Source organism: Panthera leo, chromosome A1 (genome assembly GCF_018350215.1).
Source record: "Panthera leo isolate Ple1 chromosome A1, P.leo_Ple1_pat1.1, whole genome shotgun sequence".
Classification (NCBI taxonomy): Eukaryota; Metazoa; Chordata; class Mammalia; order Carnivora; family Felidae; genus Panthera; species Panthera leo.
Genome location: NC_056679.1, coordinates 172,611,121 through 172,623,637, shown reverse-complemented (window position 1 = coordinate 172,623,637; position 12,517 = coordinate 172,611,121). Strand labels below are relative to the sequence as shown.

Here is a 12,517-nt window from a genome sequence, read left to right as displayed (position 1 = left end):
ATTCTAAGTAAGGACTTTTGGGATCCCCAATAAGCTAGCTCAAGGTCCCACATTTAAATGTGCACAAGTAATGCAGGGTGCCTGGATGGCTCAGTCGGTTGAGCATCGAACTTAGGCTCAGGTCATGATCTCACCATTCGTGGGTTCGAGCCCTGTGTTAGGCTCTGTGCTGACACTCAGAGCCTGGAGGCTGCTTCAGATTCTGTCTCCCTCTCTCTCTCTGCCCTTCCCTAGCTTGTGCATGCGCATGCTCTCCCTCTCTTTCTCTCTCAAAAATAAGTAAACTTAAAAAAAATTAAATGTGTACAAGTAACCAAAGTGAGCGAAAGGGTCTGGATGGAACCAGAGTGGCCTTTGAACCTGAATTCAGAGTAATCATGGCTCTTCCAGCCTACCTGTGATTACTATATACATGTTCTCTGAACCACAAGCCCTTTGTGGGCAGGGACCATGTCTGAATTACTTCTGCATTCCCAGCTAGCCCAGGGCCTGGCACAGATCAGGGTGTCCTTCATATCAGGGGCAGACACTACTCAAAACTTCATATTATTGCCTTGCAGAAATTGGGCTCAGTGGCACCAGATTTTTAGAGTTTTAAGACATGGCACAAATCCAGTTTGTAGGAATCTTTTGGCTTTTAAGAAATTGGCTTAAAACAAAACCAAAGCAATATGTGACCTGGGACATTAGAACCTATCTGTGGATTGGAAGTGGTCCTATTTGCTGTCTTTGGCATGCGACAGTGAGTTTCACCTTGCTGACCCACTCTGTGTACACAGAGTTTTAAGTGGCAGTGGGAGACAGAGATCCTCACCACAGGCACGCTAGGGGGCAGAACAATGACTCCAACCCTTTCAGCAGGTGCTTCTCACCAGGGCACAAAAGTCTGCTTCTGGCATTCAGAAACCCCCTCCCCAGCAAAAAAGTGGGGTACAATCAGAAAAGAGTTTGTCAGTTTGTTTTACCTCTTTGTGGCTATAGTAAAAAAAAAAATGCCTTGTAAATCCCACATAGTACACAAGAGTGTCCTTTTTTGGGGGCCAGGAGGCACCTGTGACCTATAGTGGGAGTTATTTGGGCATATGTCATATGAGCATTTGTTTCTTCATCTGAAAAATAGTGTAATCGTATTTATATCCTTCAGTTCATTAATATTTGTTAATTACCAGGCATAGGGGTACAATGGTAACTGACGTGGTTCCTGCACTCTCAGAGTTTATGTAGCAAAAGTAGACCAATAATTAAACCAATAGTTAACTCATCACATTTGTACTAAATGCTGAGGAAAGAACAGGAGTGGTGGGAAGATTAGAAGTATGGTATGTAGAGTGTCTGGCATGAATAAATTAATGAATTTGCAGGTCAGGCAGTGGAGTAGATAATGATGATTATAGCTCTTAGGAAAGCTGCGTCCTAAATAAAAATTAAATGATTAAGCCATTATCCAAAATTTTGGCCATGAATACTATAACCTAAGTGGCAGGCGACCCTAAAGTATTGCTGGTCTGAATGGGAAAGAGAGAAAACAACAGCTCCCCTGGCTCTCCCTATCCCAACTCTCTCCTTTTGTTGGACTCCCAGGGTGGCCCAGAGAAGCGAAAGAGGAAAGCTAGAGGGGGGAAGCAGGTTCAGGGTCTAAAGTCAGACCAGGCAAGGGTGGGGTCCAACCTGGGGAGTTGCATCCTTTGGAACCAGTCTCAGCCCAGGGGAGGGGGTGGGGTGAAGGTGGGGCTTCTGACACTCAATAAGTGGTGACATTTTCATTAATTAAAAATCTTACTGTGATCTGAAACACAAAGGAGACCAGCATCAAAACTAGGTTACAATAAGCACAGGTTCTCAACGGATTCATTCTCTCTCTCATTCACCTAGTTATTTTTACTCAGTGTCAGCAAGGCCCAGGGCTAGGCATGGAGAATCAGAGATAGATGACATAGTCTGTGCCCCTGCGGAGTTCACAGTGCAGTGCAGGGAACAGATACATCAACAGAATGTCTCACTGAAGAATGGGGAGTGCTACCAAAGGGAAGCACAGGGGGCTGTGGGCACAAAGGGGGCACCTCACGCAACTGGGAAAGTTAGGGAAGGCTTTCTGGCAATGGTACCCCAAATGACATCCCCACTCACATGCACAATTCCAGAGATTCTACTAGAAGGCTGTCAAGAGCCATGCCTTCTGGCTGCACCAGCCTCCCAGAGTCCCCTGCTGCCCGATGCAGTGTCTGCAGAGCCAAACGCATCTTCCGCCACGCCTCATCCTCATCCGGCGCTGCATCCGACCCTCCAAGACTCCTGCAGGAGCCTGCCTTCCTTGGCAGGCTCAGCCAAAAGACCAACTCAAAACTCTTTTGTCAGAGCAAGCTTAGGGCGAGCCACCCAGCCCCATGTGCCACAACCCTCCCGGAGCAACTGAGGCTCATGTCACCCCGGGCTCTCAGTGAACACTGGCAGGGTACCTCCCATTATCTCCTTTGCTCAAAAGAAAGTGACCTTCTTCCAGGTGGCAAGCTGGAGGCTTTGCGGAATCCTGCTACTACTGCTCACTCTCAGCAGGATTCACCAAACCCAGGGATCTGAGGGTTGAGATGGGCCACCTTGTGGGTCAGGGGTATAGAGGGAAGAAAGGGAAGGCTTTGCTAGGTTTTCACTTCAGTGCAGGAGCCCCACTAAATAGTCTTTGGGGCTGCCTGACAGTCTGCTCCAACTGCTATGTTGGGCAGGGAGAGGAGGGAGGCCACAGGAGAGACATACGCTGGGGGCACACAGCTGCTGAGGGGGCAGTGGCTGCAGGCAGTGAAGGGAAAGGGTGGGGCCGTTCCCAGGGTGGGGGGAGAGGGAAGAGGCTGTAGCCTTCCAGGCCACAGCGCCCCAGGCTGCTCTGTGGGTAGGTGGTGGAGCAGGTGGGCCCAGGGGGAGAAGGGCAGAGAGCTGGGCTGTGGCCTCAGGATCAGAGCCCAGTCCCAGTGTGGGTGGGTATGCGACCACAAAGTCTAGCCCCTGCTCCAGCCCGGAGGCGGCGGGAGAGGGCAGGCAGCCTGGTCACAGGACGGGCCATGCTTCGGCTTGGAGAGAAGGGTCCAGCCTCCACTCCCGCCTCGGGGGAGAAAGCCTCAGCCCCAGCCGGTGGAAGATGGTTCATCCCCAAGCTCACCCCGGCCCCGCTCCCGGGAAGTGAAAGTGCCGGAGCGGCCGGACTCGCCTCGCTCGCTCCTACCTGTGGTCCGGGAGCCAACTTGGGCTCGTCCTCCTCCCTGGGGCCGTGGCGGTCCGGCTCCGCGGGCGCCTCCGGGGGCCCTGCACCCGCTCCAGCTTCCAGGCTCGGCGGCGGCGGGGGTTCGGGAGCCTGGGGCTTCTGTTGCCCCGCGGCTCGCACCCGCTCGCGCCGACCCGCGCCGCCGCTCGGCCTGCTCCGCCTCCGAGTCATGCCGCTGCTCGCGCCGATCCCTCGCTCCACACGCGTCGTCGCCGCCGCCGCCGCCGCCGCTCCCCTCGCAGGACAACAGCCAATATGGCGGCGCCCGGCTCCCCCCTCTGCTGCTGCCAGCAGGTCATAGGGCGCGGCGGCCGCGCCGCCGCACTAGCCCCCGAGGCTGCCTGCGCCATTTTGAATAAGGTCACCACCCGAAGTTCTGTAAGAGTGAGAAACTGGTGGACTCCCGGGATGCGACCTGTGCCAGGGAAGGGTGGTTGCTGTGGTAACCGTGCTGTACCGCCCCGGGCCTGTAATAACTGCCTGCTAAATGGATGAGTGAATTAATTATTTTCTAGAGTACTTTCACACCCACCATCTGACTCCTTGCAGAGTCGCTCCTCACACGAGGAGGCGGGTATGGTCGTTCCCATTTTGCAGCGGAGAAAAATCGAGGCCAAAAAAGGCGAAGTGGCTGCTCAACATCAGCCAGCCGGAACTCATGGGCTCGTGGATAGTTTGAGGTGAAAGGGACGAGGGAATGGTCTGGGTCTTTTGTTTGTAACGTATTGTCAACTAGGAGTCCAGCGTTCATTGCTTGGGACAGCAGAGTTCAGACCCCACACCTGTCCCCAGTCTGGTGGGGAAAGTGGATAGTTAAATACACAGTTACAACCAGTGTGATGAGATGAAAATGACTGGGGCACATACTAGGTCAGTGTTTTCCCAAAAGTTGTGTGCAGGAGAGGATTTTGAGTGGTACACAAAGGAGCATTTAAAAATGTAATAATTATGTATTTAATTGTTAAAATGAGTTTTCCCTACTTTTTTGAATATATGAGATATGCACATGGTGCACATTTGTAGAAAAAGTTTTGAGTGCAATCTTTCTCATGCCAGGGCCAGTGGTACCCTGCAACCATGTAGTGGTTATATGTAGAGTTGCTCTTGGTATCACTAAGAAGACGGAATAATGACATTAGCCTAATTAATGGGAGCAAGGGCTATTTTGAGAAGCAGTGCTACATGGCCTTGGAGCTTTCCTTAAGTGCCAGGAACCTAAACGAAAAATACTTCATCTTAGGTGGCCAGGTGGCTCAGTCATTTGAGCGTCTGACTCTTGATTTCTGCTCAGGTCACAGTCCCAGGGTCTGGATCAAGCCCCTGCCTCATGCTCTGCACTGAACGTGGAGCCTGCTTGGGATTCTCTTTTTCTCTCCTTCTGCCCTTCTCCCTCACTCTCTGTCTCTAAAAAATGAAAAAGAAAAAAAAATACTTCATCTCATTATGGGGATTAGTGCCATCATCAAAGATTTGAAGGATTTCAGGGTGATTCCCACTACATCAACATGACCTCGTAGTTTGGACAGAATAGAAGCTAGATACTATTTTTCCCCCCATTTATTTATTTTTATTGTGGCAAAATATGCCCAACATAAAACTTAACGATCTTAGCCATTAAAAAAATTTTTTAAGTGTTTTATTTTATTTTTGAGAGAGAAAGAGAGTGAGAAGGGGAGGGGCAGAGAGAGGGAGACATAGAATCTGAGGCATGCTACAGGCTCTGAGCTGTCAGCACAGTGCCAGACACAGGGCTCAAACTCACTGATGGTGAGATCATGACCTGAACTGAAGTCGGACACTTAACCAACTGAGCCACCCAGACACCCCCTAATCTTAGCCATTTTTAAGCGTATAGTTCAGTGGTATTAAGTACATTCATATTATATGCAACCATTACCACCATCCATCTCCAGAACTCTTTTCATCTTGCAAAACTGAAACTCCATACTTGTTAAATAATTACTCCTTATTCTCCCCTCCCACAGCAGCCCCTGGAAACCACCATTCCACCTTAAAAAAAAAAATTTTTTTTTTCTGCACACCCCAGCCTCTGGTAACCACTATCCTACTTTCTGTTATGAGTTCAGCTTTTTTTTTTTTTTTTTTTTTAATACTCCACATGTAAGTGAGATCACGCAATGTTTGTCTTTTTGTGACTGGCTTATTTCACTTTGCAAAACGTCCTTCAGGTTCATCCATGTTGTTGCAAATGGTAGGATTTTCTCCTCTTCATCCTCCTCCTTCTTTTTAAAGTTTATTTATTGACAGAAAGAGAGAGAGAGAGAGAGAGCACAGAGCCTGCTCTGGGACTGGAACTCAGGAACCATGAGATCATGACCTGAGCCAAAATCAAGAGTTGGGTGCTTAATTGACTCAGACACCCCAGGATGTTTTTCTTTTTTAAGGTTTAATAATATTCCTTTATATATATATATACATATATATATATATGTATATACATATATATATGTATATATCTTTTTATACTTTTTTACATGTATTTTTCATTCATATATATATATATATGCCACATTTTCCTTATTGATGGAGAAGATAGGTTGTCTTTTTTTTTTTTTTTAATTTTTTTTTTTAACGTTTTATTTATTTTTGAGACAGGGAGAGACAGAGCATGAACAGGGGAGGGTCAGAGAGAGGGAGACACAGAATCCGAAACAGGCTCCAGGCTCTGAGCTGTCAGCACAGAGCCCGACGCGGGGCTCGAACTCACGGACCGCAAGATCATGACCTGAGCCGAAGTCGGCCGCTTAACCGACTGAGCCACCCAGGCGCCCCAAAGATAGGTTGTCTTGAAGAATGACAGAGCATTATGGCAAACTTATTCTGGTAAGGACTCCAATTGCAGGCACTTTTTCAGAGTGGTCATTCTTGGATCATGTGGGTGCAGTTGTTGGCCTCTAATAGACAACTGTAGGTCTAGTAAGTGCTTTTTCTTCTATACCAAACCTCAGGAATAGTTTGTGTTCCTCTGGCAGGGGCAGCAGTAAACCTTTACTGTTTTGCTTCAGGAATATGTCACGTTCTGAACACACTTACTTTACAGGAATTTTTGACCAAATCACCATTCCATTGGCTATCAGGGTAATCTACTGTGACACTGATGACATCATTTTGATGGGCCTTGAGAACAGTAGGTAGGAGATACCCTGGATGACTTGGTAAGCATGATGTGTGTGCTAGAAGGCAGATAATAAATCTCACAAATATACAGTGGTCTGTCCGCTCAGTGCACTATCCAGGGGTCTAGGGTGTGTTGAGATATTCCCTATAAAATTAAGGACAAGTTGCTGTACATCATACTCCCTATCACTAATAAAAGAGGTACAATACTTGGTGGGCTTCTTTAGACTTGTGTGGCAAAATATACTGTATTTAGGTATATTATTTTACTTATTACTGGGTCACTTGAAAGCTGTCAACTTTAGAGGGGACCATACGAAGAGAGAAGGTTTTACTGGATCAGGTTGCAGAGTAAGTAGTTCTGCCTTTGGTCTTTATATTCAGGCATTGAATTTTGGAACAAAGTTATGCCCTCCTTTGGCAAGTAGCATCTCCTTTTGAGATGCTCCTGACTTGCTCCAGGAGTCTGGTGAAACTGGTTGTCTGACCGTGGCATACCAGGTTACCAGGTGACCTAAGGTACCATGTTATCTGATCTACCTAGCCATAAAGTCAGGGGTGGCCAGCAGTACTCTATTACCAAGAGGAGTGGCATATATGGCCTGGGTCCAAGCAAGCCCTAAAGGCACAAGTGCAGTAGGTTGTCTGAGCAAGTTGTTTACATTCCTCTCCTGTTACTGATATTCATGGTCTCATGGGGAATTGTTTACGATATAAGTTGACTGAGGAAGAAAAATCTAAAGCCCACTTTATAGATGGCTCTGCACAGTGTGCTGGCTTCACCCAGACTTCCTCCAAGAGAGCCTAAGGGACCTAGAAAAGGGAAATGTGCCCGGAAGCCCTGAAGTACAGACACACTGATTTCTGGGCATTGGATAATGGTTTAGTCTATTGGTCAGAAACTTGAATGGAAACAGACTGAAGGTTAGTGATAGTAAGTTTTGAGCAAGACAAATGTGCATGAACTACCCAGAGTGGCTTCAGAGCATTAAGTGATTTGTGTCTCAGGTGGACATTCACCAAAAGGGCCTCACTATGGAAGAACCTCTTTTACCCGGTGGGCAGTATGACACCTTCTGTGACTATCAGGCAGTCCCCCTTCCTAGCCATTTTGGGATTTTCTCAGTGGGTTTATGACAAAATTATCCCAGCAACATGACTGCTCCCTCCCATAGCTAGCCTCGCCGCTATCAGTGCTGAGTCTGCCAGTCAAGAAACCAGCCTAAGCCCCTGGGGTGGAACCTTACTTTGAGAAGACTGGCTAGCTATCTTCTGGTAGAGATTGCGTTGGATTGTGTGTTAGTTAGGGTTGGCCTCTGGCTGTGACCAACAATCCCAACGTGTTAGGGGTTTAACACCATAATAGTTTAGTTATTTTTCATGTTATAGTCCAATGCCAGTCAAAGGGGATTTGCTTCATGCACTTATTCAGGAATCCAGTCTCCTCCTATCTTGTGGCTGTCCCTTCATCCAGGTTCTCTCCATTCAACTAGAGGATGGGGAAGAAGACAGAGTGAGGGTTGCATGGGATGTTTTTATGAGCAATACCCAGAAATGACTATACATCATTTTCACTTCACGTTCCCTTGGTGAGATGTTAGCCATATGGCTCCACCTGATTCTAATCCATCCCCTCTTCCCAGGCAACCGCTGATCTGCTTTCTGTTTCTATGGATAATTTTGCATTTCCTATAGTATGAATTGTTTTGCCTGAGTTCTCTTCCTCAGCATAATTACTTTGTGACTCATCTATGTTGTGGTATGTAACCATAGCCCATCCATTCTTACTGCTGAGTGGTAGTCCACTGAGTGGAAGTACCAGTTTGTTTATCCATTCAACAGAGATGAACTGTCAGGACAAACATTTCTCATACATTAAATTAACTTTTTGCCGGGCGCCTGGGTGGCTCAGTCGGTTAAGCATCCGATGTCGGCTCAGGTCATGATCTCACAGTCCGTGAGTTCGAGCCCCACGTCAGGCTCTGTGCTGACAGCTCAGAGCCTGGAGCCTGTTTCAGATTCTGTGTCTCCCTCTCTCTCTGACCCTCCCCCATTCATGCTGTCTCTCCCTGTCTCAAAATTAAATAAACGTTAAAAAAAAATTTAAATTAACTTTTTTGCTGCTCTGAGAACTGGAAGAAAATATTTTTTTTATGTCATGTTATATTATGTTATGTTATTTATTTATTTTTAATATGAAAGTTATTGTCAAATTGGTTTCCATACAACACCCAGTGCTTATCCCAACAAGTGCCCTCCTCAATGCCCATCACCCACTTTCCCCTCTCCCCCAACCCCCATCAACCCTCAGTTTGTTCTCTGTATTTAAGAGTCTCTTATGGTTTGTCTCCCTCCCTCTCTGTAACTTTTTTCCCCCCTTCCCCTTCCCCATGGTCTTCTGTTAAGTTTCTCAAGATCCACATGAGTGAAAACGTATGGTATCTGTCTTTCTCTGACTGACTTATTTCACTTAGCATAATACCCTCCAGTTCCATCCATGTTGCTGCAAATGGCCAGATTTCATTCTTTCTCATTGCCAGGTACCATTCTATTGTATATATAAACCACATCTTTATCCATTCATCAGTTGATGGACATTTAGGCTCTTTGCATAATTTGGCTGTTGTTAAGAGTGCTGCTATAAACATTGGGGTACAAGTGCCCCTATGCATCAGCACTCTTGTATCCCTTGGGTAAATTCCTAGCAGTGCTATTCCTGGGTCATAAGGTAGGTCTATTTTGAATTTGTTGCGGAACATCCACTCTGTCTTCCACATCGGCTGCACCAGTTTGCATTCCCACCATCAGTGTAAGAGGGTTCCCGTTTCCTCATATCCTCGCCAGCATCTATAGTCCTGATTTGTTCATTGTAGCCACTCTGACTGGCATGAAGTGGTATCTCAGTGTGGCTTTGATTTGTATTTGCTTGATGATGAGTGACGTCGAGCATCATTTCATGTGTCTGTTGGCCACCTGGATGTCTTCTTTGGAGAAGTGTCTATTCATGTCTTTTGCCCATTTTGGAAGAAAATATTTTTAAATCAAGTATACAGTATACTGGAGCTACATCTTCTGCAACTGTGTATTTATATGTATATTTTTACATGCTAACTCAAAAGTGTATGAAAGCAGGACTAGCTTCCTAGATGCACAGCCTGTGTAGCCACTCAGGGCACCACCTTGAGAAGGGCTGTGAGCTTGGCTTAATGCCTTGCCTTTGTCTTCTTAAAATTTTTTAAAAATGAAGATTTTTAATTCCAGTATAGTTAACATACAGTGTTATATTAGTTTCAGTGTACAATATAGTGACTCAACAATTCTGTACATTACTCAGTGCTCATCATGATAAGTATACTCTTTAATTCCCTTGAACATCTTTTTTTCTTTTTAATGATTATTCATTTTTGAGAGACAGACAGAGCCATGAGTGGGGGAGGGGTAGAGAGAGAGGGAGACACATAATCCGAAGCAGGCTCCAGGCTCTGAGCTGTCAGCACAAGAGCCTGATGCAGGGCTCAAACCCATGAACCACGAGATCATGACCTGGTCTGAAGTCAGACGCTTAACCAACTGAACCACCCAGACACCCCAATCCTCTTGAAATTCTTAATAAGATTTGAGTAAGGGACCTATGTTTTCATTTTGTGCTGGGTGTTACAATTTATTTTGCAGGTCCCATGCAAGAGCGTGTGTAATTTTTCAAACTGCTTTCAAACAGTCAAAAGTTTGAAGACCACTGGCTTCATCACTTAGGTCTGTAAGGGCTTGGGCATGGAATACAAAATCCAGGATAGTTTGCCAGTTTTACTTTGACTTACTTTCTTTCCCACCCAATGTGGTGGGTACAGAACTAACTAAGTGCTTGAGTGGAGAGGGGGACAGGGGAAATTCTAAGGGCAGTGCAAAGTGGATTACCACCTTGGCATTGTTTCCATCTGCACAGGTGATGTTGGGCATCAGTGGGCCTTCCACAGATGGGAAGCCAGCTTCAGCTTCATCCAGCCCCAATGCAGTTACTGAGCCTCACCCAGCACACCACCCTCATCCTGGCCAGCTTCTGGGAAGAAGTGATTCTACCAGAGGAAAGCGGATCAGGGCCCCTTCCTCCCCTTGAGTCCTGTAGTTGTACCTCAGGCTAACTAAGGACTTTCTTAGCACTTTTTGATGGAGGTAGCCAATTTTCCTGCCCTCTCCTTCAATCCAACTCCCTCTAAACTTGAGAATGGGCTTGCACCTTTGGGCAGGAGGGCCTGAGGCTGACTCCCCACTTCCCCCAAGAGGGAGATGGGGGTTAGAGGAGAAGAAATAAGGTTGGAGAGGATGAGAGCTAGGGTCCAGTGTGAAAGGTCTTGAAACCCAGGGTGAGATTTGGACCTTCTATGAGGGTGGTGGGGTCTAGGCACAAGGGAAGAATGAAAAAGGGTGTCTAGATGAGGTGCTCTGGAAGGGGAAGTGTGTTGCTCTAACCTTTCTCAAGCCCTACAAGCCCCACTGTTTTTGTTTTTTTTTTTTTAACATTTTATTTATTTTTGAGACAGGGAGAGACAGAGCATGAACAGGGGAGGGTCAGAGAGAGGGAGACACAGAATCTGAAACAAGCTCCAGGCTCTGAGCTATCAGCACAGAGCCCAACGCGGGGCTTGAACTCACGGACCGCGAGGTCATGACCTGAGCTGAAGTCGGCTGTTTAACCGACTGAGCCACCCAGGCACCCCTACAAGCCCCACTGTTACAGTGACTCTAGTACAGTCTGAATGGTACAATTCTAACATGTTTTTTTCTAGGTAGTAAATAGAAAATGTCTTTAAGTAGGTTGCTTTATAGAGCAATTGGTTATTGTTCCTAATCATTAATTGAGTGGGTAAGAACAATTGAACCTATGTTGCAGGGCCATGAGAGGAGACCATTGCGGGGAGACAGGAGAACTTTGCAGACAGTATTGAAGAACCTGAACTAGCCTGGGGTGTTCGGGAAATAAATCTCTTAAATGGAGGAGAGACTTTCTCCTCCTCACCACCCCATCATCCATCTGACTTCCAAGTCTTGTTGATTCTGCCTTCAAAATATCTACTCCAGCAAGGAGGAATCTGTCCATAAATTCACCTGTGCAAGAAATATAATTAAAGTTTTCTTTTAACTCAACTTAATTTCTATTTTGAACTCCCATTCTGTTGGAGTGGCAGAAACTTAATCTCAGCTAATTGAGGGTTTTACCCCTTCCCTGGAGGTTGTTTTGGGGCCCTGGAGCCTTATCTAATGTGTGTGTGTGTGTGTGTGTGTGTGTGTGTGTGTGTGTGTGTGTTGGGGATCTAGTTCTCAATGTCATCTGTCTACATAGACATTCATGGAGATGTCATTGGTGCTGCTGGTTGCTGCTGAGACCTGCCTGTTCTCACTCACTCATCTGCTAGAGACCCCAGCTGTCTTCCAGCTGCAGGCCACTCTTGCCTGTGGGACTAGCTAGGTACTTTTTTGCCTAGATGTGCCTCGGAGCCATCTCTGTGATAGGTGTTGCTGCTTCCCAGGGCAATGTTCCTCTCTGCCCCTGGGTTTTCTGCCCTGTACTCCAGCCCCTGTGTACTCTCATCACTTCCCTCCATCCTCCTCTTTTGCACTCCCTTTTCTCCAGACCTCAGAAGCCCTCGTTTTGGGGTCTCTGGAGGACCCTCAGTAGATGGCACTGTCTTCCTGACTAGGGTTCTAAACATACTAAAAAATGAAGCAAAGGAGAGGTGGGTGAAGGCCAGGACATTGCCTAATTGCTGACAAAGACCAAGGTGGAGCATTTTCTCGGTGTGGGTAACTGAAACCCTGAGCTAGGCAGACACCTTCCTGTCCTCCAGTCATGGCAGTGCTCGACTGGGTGGGCCTCCCTCTGAGAGTCCCTGAAGGGGCAGTGGATGTGGCAGATCATAAGAGGAAGAAAAGCAGAGCTGAGCAGAACATTCACTGTATTCTTCCCAAATACATAAATCAGATGAGTTCTTCTCTCCCTCAGGCACAGAAGTATCCTATAGTATCCAGGAGGCCTCTTCTCCTGGGCCAATTCTCCCCACCTCCTCTTACTCATGAATTTCGCAGAAATCAGCTAGGTCTGAGATTTCTCTCCTTGTCCCTAAGTCCTTT

The 12,517-nt window shown here is 46.8% G+C and overlaps 1 protein-coding gene and 1 long non-coding RNA gene across 9 annotated transcripts in view; one reads left to right on the top strand and one right to left on the bottom strand.

Moving 5' to 3' along the window:
* Positions 1-3,502, bottom strand: part of FAM193B (family with sequence similarity 193 member B) — a 31,445-nt gene extending 27,943 nt beyond the window's left edge. For 5 of the 6 annotated variants that reach the window (XM_042945379.1, XM_042945372.1, XM_042945400.1 and 2 more), the window contains exon 1: positions 3,215-3,502. In XM_042945379.1, coding sequence (XP_042801313.1) covers positions 3,215-3,424 — 210 coding nt within the window. In that variant the 5' untranslated portion in view covers positions 3,425-3,502. The other variant, XM_042945423.1, reaches the window with a different exon arrangement.
* Positions 3,503-3,629: 127 nt separating this feature from the next.
* Positions 3,630-11,521, top strand: LOC122224046. 3 transcript variants are annotated; one of them, XR_006204637.1, is made up of 4 exons: positions 3,630-3,933; positions 6,315-6,429; positions 10,064-10,144; positions 11,280-11,521. It is a non-coding gene; the product is annotated as an uncharacterized LOC122224046 (long non-coding RNA). The 3 variants fall into 3 exon arrangements; XR_006204639.1 differs by lacking the exon at positions 11,280-11,521 and adding an exon at positions 10,335-10,463; XR_006204638.1 differs by lacking the exon at positions 10,064-10,144.
* Positions 11,522-12,517: the final 996 nt, after the last annotated feature.